The sequence below is a fragment of the Neltuma alba genome, unplaced genomic scaffold (genome assembly GCF_004799145.2).
Source record: "Neltuma alba isolate B1F8T4 unplaced genomic scaffold, ASM479914v2 tig00000846_pilon, whole genome shotgun sequence".
Lineage (NCBI taxonomy): Eukaryota > Viridiplantae > Streptophyta > Magnoliopsida > Fabales > Fabaceae > Neltuma > Neltuma alba.
In genome coordinates, this window is record NW_021632220.1 from 2,208 (window position 1) to 14,721 (window position 12,514).

Consider the following 12,514-nt stretch of genomic DNA (forward strand, 5'->3'; position numbering starts at 1 on the left):
CAACCTCACTTTCAACAATCGAACACAGATATCAGGCCCAGCTTTAGAGTTTCCTTTTCGATCTCGCTTGTCGCTCTCGACCTCTTATTCTTGTCGTCGGCCGTCGCCGGTACCTTTGAAGACTTGATTTTTCATGTGGTCTCTTTCTATCTCTTCGGCTATACCCCACTCATGCTTGCTTTGACTTTTCTTCTCCTTTTTAAGTTTTCTGTTCATTTATCATACACCTTTGTTTCCTTTATGGAATGTTCTGTTCTAGCTAATGTTTCATGAGATTCTTTAGTTGATCTCGTCTGACATATAAGAACTTGATTGAAGGTGCCATTCATTTATGCTAAATTTGTGGTTTCCTTTCCTTGTTGTTTTTAACAAAGCCGTTCAATTGTATGTCTGGCTAGTTTAAATGCACCAACGCTTATTTTCATTAGAACATCCCTGTGTGCCTCTTTTTCCTTCAATCATATTTTATCTTCTACTCATTGAGGTCGCAGATCAGCCTCTTATCTGTGTATTCATTCATTCTTTTTTCTAAAATGCAAGTTACATTCCATTCAATCTAGAACAGGACAGTAGTTAATATAAATCAGTACTTAAGCCTGTTGATGTTATGTTGGTATTTCTAATTGCAGCTGATTAATGGCTATTCAGATGCGGGTTCACATACATGTTGGAAGCTGAAAATGTCTACGATCTTTGGTTCGATATTGGGTTCAAAATTGAGATAATTTTCATCTCAGAGTCCAAACCAAACTCAGGAGGGTTCCTCATCAAATATATATCTGCATTATTGTCTTGTTTCCTTCAGTCATTTAACAGAAGCCAAGCCTCATCAAAGAAGTTCAAAATTCTTGACTCCCCAAAATGACAATCTGGTGGTTCTTTCTTGTGGCCACTTGCTTAAAACTTGTTCTCCTCCATTCCTACCGGAGCACAGACTTTGAGGTCCACCGGAACTGGCTGGCTCTTACTCACTCTCTCCCTCTCTCTCAATGGTATTATGATGAGACCAGTCCATGGACACTTGACTATCCACCATTTTTTGCCTATTTTGAACGCTTTCTATCCATTTTTGCAAACCTAATTGATCCCAAAATAGTTCATCTTCAAGAGGGCCTGAATTACAGTTCAAACACGGTGATTTGTTTTCAAAGAGCCACTGTAATGCTGTCTGATTTATGCCTTCTCTTGGGGGTATATAGAATGACTAAGAATCTGGATTCAAGAAGGAAAAAGTTGATCTGGTCATTGGTTCTTTGGTCACCAATGCTATTTATAGTAGACCATATGCATTTTCAGTACAATGGATTTCTCATTGGGATTTTGTTGATTTCACTTTCATATTTGGAGGAAGGAAGGGATGTGTTGGGTGGCTTTGTGTTTGCTGTGCTATTGTGTTTCAAGCATTTATTTGTAGTGGCAGCACCAGTCTATGCCATTTATTTATTGAGGCATTTTTGCCGTGGCCGACTGCTTAGAAGTGTTGGCCGATTCTTGCTTTTGGCAGCTGTAGTTGTAGTAGTCTTTGCAGCTGCATTTGGGCCCTTCATCTACCTTGGGCAGGTAACTGGAGATCTTATAATTTTTTAAAATGAAAAGGGAGATAAAAAGACAATAATGAGCTTCACTTGTAGGACAAAAGTCAGATCAATTTTTTTCAATCGCACTTATTATTTTGCTATTATTGTTAGTTGTTAAAATGGGTATGTGCATAACTATAAATTCATCTATGAACTTGACTTAATGGATTAAGCAATGTGATTTAAATTTTGTCCTCACTATTATCGTGTGGCTCTAGAAAAGATATGATCTACTCTTATCTGTCTCCCTTCCCACTTCATATAAAGTTCCTTAAGATATGCAAGTTTATTAATCTTAGCATTGGCTAATTTAAGATTTAGGAATATAATATGGAGAAGTCATGGAACTGACGTCTTTGGTGAATCCTTCATATTTCTGGAATTATAATCATAGATTAGTGTAATGGAACTTAATTGCGTCAGGCGAGATAAATGAAGACCAGAGAGTTGTTCTACTAGTGACGATATTTTTGCTGCTATTAATTTTCTGCAATGTAGTTTTGTCTGACAGAAAATAAAAGAAATTGTAGATGTTTTTGAATTTTGGTTTTCTTAATAATCATTCAGATGTTAAATTGCAGGAAGTACAAATCATCCGTAGACTGCTACCATTTGGCAGGGGGCTTTGCCATGCATATTGGGCCCCAAACTTTTGGGTATTTTATATTATATTGGACAAAGGGCTTGCTTTTATGCTCAGAAAACTAGGATTTGAAATTCCAACAACAACAGCTCCGTTCACTGGTGGGCTTGTAGGGAATTCCTCTCCATTTTCTGTGTTACCTCAGGTATGCTCTACGTGAATAAAATTTATCTGTTATGGAAAAAAAAAAGGAAAAATTACTGAGGTCCCAGGGGAGGAATATATAATCACCATAGAGTCCCAATGACAAGTGAGCAGCAAAAGTTTTGTTGTCATTTCTTGCATTGGAACTTGTCATTAACTTGTTATGAGACTCAGTAATTACTTTCCTTATTTGTGACCATATAGTGATTTTCCTTAAAAAAAAAAAAGAACAGATATGTGATGCCATCGTTAGCTTGCTCATTATGTGTTTGCATCATAGTAGATTTCTGATATAAGTTATTATATGCATTTTGCTAGTTCCTGTATTGATTAGATGTGTTTCTTGCGAATCGTTTAGAATTTGATGAATAAACTACATTGTTCATAGCTCATAAATGATATGACTTGTTATATATGTTATGATAGAAGTTGTAATAAAAACAATCTTTGCTAGAGGATGAAAAGAAATTTAATCACTAAAAAAGCCGATTCATATCAGATGACTTTCCCTAAGCTGTCAACGCATATTTAGAAGTAAGACCCGATGACTAAATGCGTACCTATAAAAGTGGTGTGCCAGTGACCTATAAACATGGAAATCATGAAAAAAATGGCAAGTTATGTCTAAGATAACTTCTACTGTAATGTTAATTATCATTCTTCGATCATCCTTGCATGCTTCTTATTTCTACTATATGTCAATATTGGGGAAGTGGTACTCTATAATCTTATTATATATAATGATGATTTTAATAAAAAAGGCTCAATCCATGGTTGTGTTGGTTGGCCCACTTAACCATAGCCAACATGATCCTAAAACATGGGTACTTCATTAATTTAAGTAAATCACAGAAGCCAAATAAATTAGTTAATTTTAACAAATATGATACAATCTCCTTAAAGTACCTTTGAATAACATTAGATTATATATATGTATATATATCTCAATTTTTAAGTTAGGTAAATTAGTTTGAGAAAAAATAATATGACTAACAAAGTGGATTAAGGTCTTATATTTAGGATCAAGTCTAACTCCTTACCTAGCTTCTATATTAAGAAGAATGAGTTAAACAACTCAACAATAATCGTTTACCATGAAATGTTTGTAGAATCAAGATGATTTTATGGGTTAGAATTGGTTGAAGAATGATTAATATCTGCTTTAACATTGTCTCCATTTTAGCCATTTCAACTTCCTAAATGTGGGTGTCCATGACATTACTAGCTGAAGACTAGTGGTTCCCCACATAAGACGTGGTTATTGTTTTATGTTGAGTTTAATAATGCTTTAATCGTTCAATTGTGAGTGCCATGTGTATTTATATGCTTTAGTTAACAAATCTAACTAATCTGCGTGCAGGTCACTCCCTCGTCAACCTTTACAATAGTTTTGCTTGCTTTATCTCCTTGTCTTATCAAAGCATGGAAGAAACCACAGAAGCAAATGATTACTAGATGGGTAGCCTATGCTTACACTTGTGGTTTTGTCTTTGGGTGGCATGTTCATGAGAAGGCATCACTCCATTTTGTTATCCCCCTTGCCTTTGTTGCAGTGAAAACTATGGATGATGCTAGGCATTTCTTTTGTTGTCTGTAGGTATGCAACTTTATATATGTTTTTTTTCCCCCAGGAAACAATAGTACATTGCATTATTGACATGGCTATGAATTTGCTAATTGCTATCAAATAATGACTTGTACTTGGGCAAAAGAACAATTAGTTGACTATGGTGCATGAATTTCTAGTTATAGGTTAATTATCGTTCGGTGTTTTTTTTTTTTTTGGATAGAGTTATCATTCAGTGTTTATTGCAACAATGAGCATCATCATTATAATGACACTTAAATTGACCAAATTTAATTTTGATAGCTCAAATATGAAGTTTTTAATTTGCAATTTTTACGTGATAAATATGTTTTTGTAAAGAAATTATAATCAGCAGATGCTATTTATTTTAAATTCTCCCCTTTCAAAAAAAATTCAAAATATAAAATCAAATTAATTTAGAATCAGATATTCCAGATTGAATTAAAATGGTTTACATTTGTAATGAGCACTCCATGCCTATCATGGTGATAGGCATGCGATGCGATTATGCTAGTCATCTTATCTGGCAACTAATGCTTACATTTCTAATTGCAGCATCTTGCTATTCACTATTCCCACTGCTATTTGAGGCACAAGAATATCCAATCAAAGTTCTATTGCTACTTCTATGCACCATTTTGATGTGGTTAGAGTTTTCAGAGCTATTTTGCCATGCTTGTGATTCGGAAGCATTAAGAGCACAGGCTGTTCATACAAAGAAAAGAGATTATCATTATGGTTCTAGAAATGATCCAAGTTTAGCTAAAGAAAAGAAAGTAAGTTTGGTTGGGTGGATTGGGAAGAGTTATCTGGTTGGTCTTGTTATTGTAGAAATCTGGGGGCAGTTTTTGCATCCTCTAGTTTTGGGTGATAAGCTTCCCTTCCTACCTCTTATGTTAGTATCAATATATTGTGCATTTGGCATCATTTACTCTTGGATTTGGCAGTTACAATCCATAGTTAAGTCCTCATGAAATTTTGTGAATTGGATCTTCTACATAATCATACACCATCGTGCATTTAGAAGAGTGAGATGAGAAAGTATGATTTTGTATACAGTTTATTTTCTCTGTTTACGTTATATTTTCTTCGTCCCCCCCCCCCCCCCGGGTCTTACAATAAGTAGTACCAGTTCCGGTATTGCTTTTCGCATGTAAGTTGTTCAGGTTATTATTGTTATTTTTTTTAACAAAAAAAAGGGGCTACACAAGATGAATGGTGGGCTGAACTTAGGGGGCAATGCATTTAAAAACAGATAGCAAGGCGCCGGTTTGTGCACAGCTCTATTTTATATGGATAAATAATTTATTCATACTTCTAACATAGACATAATAAAAATGAGGATTAATATAATGATTGATTTTTGTAGTTTTCATTCATTTTGATTTTAGTTTTTCAAATTTATTTGTTGAAGATGTTAGTTTTTCTATATTTTAAAAAGATGGGCTTAGATTTGATACCATTAAATGCGTGCTTAGCTGTCGCTAATACCGTTAAAAGTGCTTATATGGATGCTGATTGGGTCATATGACATGACTTTAGTGTCTAACTAAAAGGAACATTTGGCTCCTGTCTCGCGACTTGCAGCACCGTCCGCGTAGCTGCCAATGCCGGCAGTGATTAGACTCATCGTGTTGGTGATCACTGGTTCAAGAAGGTAACCATGGTGATCTAACAGTAGCCACTGCCACGGCGATCTCAGCAACAGATAAAAGATGTCGAGGGTGATTTGATTGAGCCCTTGGTATTAAAGTGATTCCTGTGCATTATGCAACAACTATGAACGAGAAGATGCATAACTAACAAAAGAAGAATGGAAACATTCCTTTTGGTAAAATTAGACATTGGAAATAGAGCAATATCTCAATGTTTCTTTGCATGCTGAGAGGCATATGGAATTTAACTGACCATAAAGATGTTCAATAACCAGAATTTGACAGTCTTCAAACTGAACATAACCTACCATGAGATGCCATTTTTATGCTTGCCTTTTATTAGACATAATGCATCTCTGTTTTGGTCTGTGATTCAGTTTGACCAACTTTCTGTACTGAAACGTATTTAATAAATATTAACATCTCTAAATAGTAAAGCGAAAAATATATTTTTAGAATGGCCTTTTCTACCCCAGTTGCTACGGAAGCGACGTAGAAAGTGTGATTGGTGACATATTTGTTTATAAGGAGCAAGACTGTTGACTTTTTCTACGTTAGATTCTATGTTTTGATCATAACATTCTGAAAATTATTTTCTGAAGTTTTCTAACTCGAGTCAACATTTTTTCATGTTATTTTCACACAATTTTTACATGAAGATTTCATTTTTAAAATTTAAATTATGAAAGTCCGACTCGTTTTCTTCAACTCCCAAGGCCAAACATGAACTCATGTATTCATAACAATTTCATTAATTATCAATGCTCCCAATATGCTTTTAACATTTTCCCACACAATTTTGCGTTCTAAAGCCATTGGAATTCTTAGATTCCTCAAAACTCAACACCTTCTAGCTGAAACAAGGCTGGCCGAAACAGGGCAAGGAAGAAAAATTGAGTTACATTTTATTGCCACCAAAAACAATCTAGGGGCCTTTCAACATGTCTTAGGTGTGATTCTATAATGTAATTAAAACACTTAACCCACATTAAAGTACCCTAAGACAGTGAGTAATTTCCCGGTCTTAGAGTCATAAATAAAGTTCAAATTCAAATCTTCAAGTATTCATTCACATACAAAAGATATTTTTGCCATCACAGACAATTAATTACCACTTGTACCTTTTAATCTCTTAGCATTTGAACACTTAAAACATTTTCTGGAGATTTGTACAGCTTTATACTTTTTTCTGGAAAATTTACCAGATCTAAAATTGCGTCCCGATTTAAATTTAGCAACATTAATCATCATACCTTATACCAACACCATATAAGATATCTCTAGCCCTTAATATAAGAACTAGTTAACTAATTCAAGTAAATTAAGAAAATTAGTTAAATTAGTTATTAGTAATAAATAGGTATTGTCTTTCTTAAAATACTCTTGCTAATCATATGTATTAACTAGAACTATCATTTCATGAAACCTTTAACATGTGCAACTACAAGAAGAATTACCTTAGAAAAAAATGATTAAATATGAAAGACAAATAGATTGAGATCTTAATATCAGAGGTAATATATAACCATTAACTTCTAGGTGCCGTTGTATCCTTAAAAATTCGGACAGCACCGTTATTAAACCTTTAAAATTTCCAGCTTCACTAATAGCATATAAATCATCATTTTAGTATCTCTAAGCATGTTTTAATCATCTATAATAATTATTCATTTCCTATTAGCCTTAGTCTTTTATACATTTTCAGCTTCAAAAGCCAAAGAGTCAAGCCTCCAGATCAACACACATACATCTCGCATTCACAAACATACGATCATCCTGTAACATAATCTTTACCCATGCCTAGTGTTGTCCCAAATTATAATCTGGAAATTTCCATATTTTTGAAAGTGAAAATAATCTCCCCCGAAGCAAAATCAACAAGCACTATATTCACATCTACGCTCATGCCGCACTATAAATCACTTACGAAAACTTAAATATATGACTAACTATTGGGTTATAACTAGTTCAACCTTGGTAGATTAGGGCCCAAAAGTGGGGCTGATATATGAACAAGGATAGAACACACACACGCACGCGCGTGCAGAGAGAGAGAGTGTTTTACCCGTATGATTTAAAATTCAAATCCTAATATGCACCAAAATTTTTTGGGAGAATTGCCAGGAAGTCCCAAAAAAAAAAACTTAAATTACTAAAAAATTCCAATAACAAGTGACCGGTCTAAATCTATTATTATTTCTTCCTCTGAAACCTATTATTGCTTATTCTTCACTTGTCTTTTAATGTAATTAAATCTCATTCTTGAGACTTGTAATTCTCTCAGATTTTTTCAAACCCTAATAACTGCCCTTGCATGAGACATGGAGCACATATGTTTAATGGAGTCCTTTTTGGATATATTAAAGAATAACTCCCATGTAACTTCCCTTACTCCTCTCTTTCATGCGGTCTATTTGTCGTATATAACCATACAGTATCACCTGGCAGCCTGGGCATACTGTATTACTCATCGGATTCTAGGTACGTCCGAAATTCTTCACCAGTTATGTTCATTTCACTTGCACGCACCTTCATTTTCTCTCTCTAGAATGAGATTTTAAACATCCTCTTCCTCCCCTAAAGACGCTTGATGGAAGAAATAATGGGGGTCTACGAATGAGAAGAAGAAGCCCCATCTTGTTAAGTGGGAGCAGGTTTGCCAACCAAAGGAAAATGGGGGTTTAGGCATACGGAGGATGAGTCAGAATAATGAAGCTTTTCTTATGAAGCTCGGGTGGGGAATATTGATTGGGAGAATGATTAGGAAACTTACCCAAGCCTTTTAATCAGTTTGCATTTAGGTGTTCATCTCCTTTCCTTCCTCTTCTTCTGCTTCTTCCTTACTAAACTAGAAAACTTTGATGCTGGGATGAACTAAATGAGGTCCGAAGGGGTGAGGACGTGGCTGAAGATTTGGTAAGCATGCGTAAGAAGAAGCGATTTTTTAGTGTTGCAAAAATTAATGAGTTGACGATTCTACTCTCTATCAGTACAAAAACTCCCAAATAAATCTCAGGAGTTAATCTGGGGTACTTTATACAGATTTTCTTTCCCTTATTTAGCTTATATACTTTATAAAATAATTTTCTCAAACTTTTCTCAGACCAAACTATAACTATTTTTCATTATCTTTACAAGAAAAGAGGTTCTTGATTCTAAAAAAATAGATTTAAAATTATGTAGGATATTTTCGGAGAACTAAACTGCTTCATAAATTTTTTTTAAATCCCAAAATAATATTCATAATATTTTATCAATTTTTATGTGCCGTGATATAATTTTAAAAAAATATTCCTAGCTTCGAAATCTCTTTCAATGTTTTTCTCTAATTTCATCCAATAGTTTTCATTATTTATATTATTACCTCTGAACTTACTATGGCTTTTTTACTTTTGGCCCAACTTATTTAACCAGTACTTTAAAGTAAAATATAAGGGGGAAAATAGAGAATATAGGAAATCTGTTTATAGTTTTATTATTTATATGTTTGCCTCTGAATTGACTATATTTTCTACTTTTGGCCCCACTTATTTAACCAGTACTCCAGAGTAAAATATAGGAATAAGGCTAAATAGGGAAAAAAAAATAGAGGAAATGAGAAAAGCACGCTCGGAGGGAAAATTCTCAAATATTTTTTTTGACTATTTTTGGAAATTTTTCTTCTTAATATTCTCTCCCATATTTATAATATTTAAATAACCCATCTTAGAAGGGATGACTGGTTAGTGACAACTATAAAAGGATCATTTTATTATTCTCTTCGATAAGCTATTTGTTTTCCCTTTTAAAAACTTTGAAGTACTAGCAAATCAACAGAGGATCTCAGGTCAAACAGAGCAGTCCATAAATTACATCACATCATTCTTTTTCATTCAATTTCTACAATCCTTTAGCGCATCGATTTTTCCAACATTTAAAAGACTTAACACTGAATTGGATATATGATTCAGTGATTCACCAATTCATTCAATTGTTATGCGTAAAATCATGTGTCCAACATTTAGTACCCCAACAAATTAAGAATAAAAATAAAATTACTCCACCATTTGCTGTGTGTTTGGTTTGTACGGGATTGGTGCAACTTTTCCTTGTTTGAGACTGATTTCGTTAGACCTGTGGATCCTGTTCTTACCATTTTGAGATATGTTGGGGACATCAAAGAAGCTTTCGTGATGAAGGAAAAGGGAAGGAGGGACATCGGGGTGAAAGCCAAATGGGAAAAACCGAGAGAGGGCTGGCTTAAATTAAATTTTGATGTTGCAGTAGAAAGAGGAGAAAGAAGAGCTGGATGTGGGGGAGTTATCCGTGACCATAATGGGCAATGAATGCGCGGGTTCTGGAGAAGATTAGGGCGATGTGAAGGGGAGGAGGCAGAACTTTGGGGCCTATTGTCTGGAATTTTACTGCTCGAACAGGTTCACAGTAGAAGAATAGTGATTGAATCAGACTCCAAGATCATTATTGAGAAGCTAGAAAAGTGTTTGTTTAGAGGGAAGGAGAGAACAGATTTTTGGCTCGAGTATGCTTCGTACTTGAGGATGGGTGGGAAGTTGAATTGAGAAATGTTTAGGGAGAGGGAAACTGTGTGGCTGACTGGCTTGCAGAAGGGAGCTTCCTTCAAACCAATTCCGTCCAACTGCTTGAGGAACGGCCCAATGGTTTGATCAGCTGGTTGCACAGGGATATTGCTGGGCCGAGTGTGTTCAGAACTCAGAAGTGTTATCTTCTAGTTTGTTTTCGTTTGGGCTTTAGCCCCATTACTGATCCAAAAAAAAACTCAGAATTGAAGACTAACTTACATCTTCAAACAACGTATCTCCAGAAAGGACTCTATGATTATGAACAACCACACATCACAATATCACACCTCATCCCCTAATGTATCAATTTTTAGCAACATCAAACAGCTTTGCAAAGAAGAGACCCTAAATTGAGGTCTATGATTCACCAATATATATAATTCAATTTAACACAAGTAAAAGCTGCTCAGAAAATTTTGAGCATATAACATAAGTCTTTGAAAAATATCCATGTAGTACCTCCAAATTAAATGACTTTCTTAAGATTATTTCAACCAAAAAAATAATAATAATCACACCCTATCAGCAAGAGGAGCAAGTTCTGCCGCACTAGAAGCATCGAAATTCTCAGAAATCTCATGATGACTAATCCATAAAACTGCATGAAGCAAAACAAGAGGCACAGAACATGCTAAAGTCACACCTAGATGAATCCCTGCTCCTGTCACGATAAGTTGAACCATTGTGGCAATTGCAAGTAGAGACAAAACAAACCTTTTGTCTATAACTCTATGAAGGACATAAGAACTAGGGTATGCCCTTAGTAGTAGCAAGTACAACGTTGTCACATAGCTCATGATAACCAGAAGAATCAGAGAAACCTTGCGTTGAGGGATTAGGGTTATAAAGAGTATGATCCATACAAATAGTGTGTAATATAACCCTAAATTCCCCAAGTTTCGGATGACGCGGAGAGCTGCAGATTCTGGGGTTAAAGGAATGCTGAAAGGACAGTAAAAGTTTAACGTGAACTGCTTTTCATGAGGTGCTTTTGGTTCACAGGGTTGATCGTCGGATGAAAGCGGAGGTGATGATGTGGGGATTCTCTGGTTTGCTCCAACAGTTGCCATGATATGGTAATTGGATTAGACTTGGGTTATCTCCAAAGAGGGAAACTTGAAAAGCAAAATAAGATATGGATTTCTCTGTAATTGTTTGATTTGGATCAAGCTCGTTTAAATTTATAACATGACGAGGAAAGAAAATTATTCTGTTTTTGCTATGAATATTCCTGGGGGAAGACTTTGAAGACCTCGATGAAAGACTTGGTCAAGTCAAGAATCACGGATACGTATCATTTGCGTTGTAGAATTTAACACAACTACTTCTATGGATGTGATCATTGATTAGAAGAAGTACTATTGAAGATTCAACTTAAAACAGGAAATCAGTTCGGAGGATCCAAGAATTCAAAACATAATAATAATAAAACTTGAACGAAATTTAGGACTTACCGATTTTTAATCATAAAATATTTAAAAATAAATATTCTCTACTTATGGTTCTCAGTCATGATTTTCTGTTCGGGCACCCAAAAAACAAAAATTTATAATTTTATGAAATATACAATTTTTTTAATTTAGGTACATATAGCAATGTTTGGAAAACCGGACCGGATCTGCTGATTCAAGCTGGAAACCAATCAACCGGCCATTAGTCCAGTCCGATTTAGTGGATAAACTGGGAGGAAACTGACTCAGTATGGATCAGAATGAACCGGCTACAACCCGCGTAACCCGCCAAGTTCAAGGGTTATCCGAGTCGTCTTTTGAAAAAATCCAAATGCCAAAAAATCACAGACTGATGAGGGAGGCTGAAGAAGAAGGGGGGTTTGAAGACGAAGAGAATATGAAACTTAAATCTCTTTCTAAGATCTAGATCAGATCTCAGGAGTAGCCAAGAAATCTTCAGGACAAGTAAGAAATTGAAAAGAAAATGTGGAGAAAAACCCGGGACTTAGATGATTTCATGTGAAGGGACTTGGGAGACGCCAGAGATGATGGAGGGAGAAGAAGAAAGGTCGAAAGGGAGGCGACGGTGGAGATTAATCAGAGACGGTGGCCTTTGGGGTGATGGTGACGCTCGCTTGTTGATCCGTCGACACTGTCTCAGTATCAAGGCATGAGAAAATTAGAGAGGATTGAAATCAAAATGGTAAAAAAGAAAAGAACCTAGAAGGTCCCCTATTAGCCAAAAAAACGAAAAAGAAGACGGAAGAGTGAAACTAGAGTAATGTTGGGTACATTGGTTCACCTTCCTATCAAATGAAATAAAATAAAAACACACACAAATCGAGATTGCACATCAGACCATGGAAAAAAAACCGA

General features: G+C 35.2%; 2 protein-coding genes across 2 annotated transcripts; one reads left to right on the top strand and one right to left on the bottom strand.

Moving 5' to 3' along the window:
• The first annotated feature begins 371 nt into the window (after nucleotides 1-371).
• Nucleotides 372-4,993, top strand: LOC114746838 (probable dolichyl pyrophosphate Glc1Man9GlcNAc2 alpha-1,3-glucosyltransferase). The gene is made up of 4 exons (XM_028935128.1): nucleotides 372-1,560; nucleotides 2,159-2,365; nucleotides 3,725-3,953; nucleotides 4,508-4,993. The coding sequence occupies exons 1-4, from the start codon at nucleotides 862-864 to the stop codon at nucleotides 4,924-4,926; spliced, it is 1,554 nt and encodes a 517-aa protein (XP_028790961.1). The 5' UTR covers nucleotides 372-861; the 3' UTR covers nucleotides 4,927-4,993.
• Nucleotides 4,994-10,699: 5,706 nt separating this feature from the next.
• On the bottom strand, nucleotides 10,700-11,257 carry LOC114746776 (uncharacterized). Its single transcript, XM_028935059.1, has one exon. It carries the CDS (start codon nucleotides 11,255-11,257, stop codon nucleotides 10,700-10,702), a length of 558 nt encoding a protein of 185 aa, XP_028790892.1.
• Nucleotides 11,258-12,514: the final 1,257 nt, after the last annotated feature.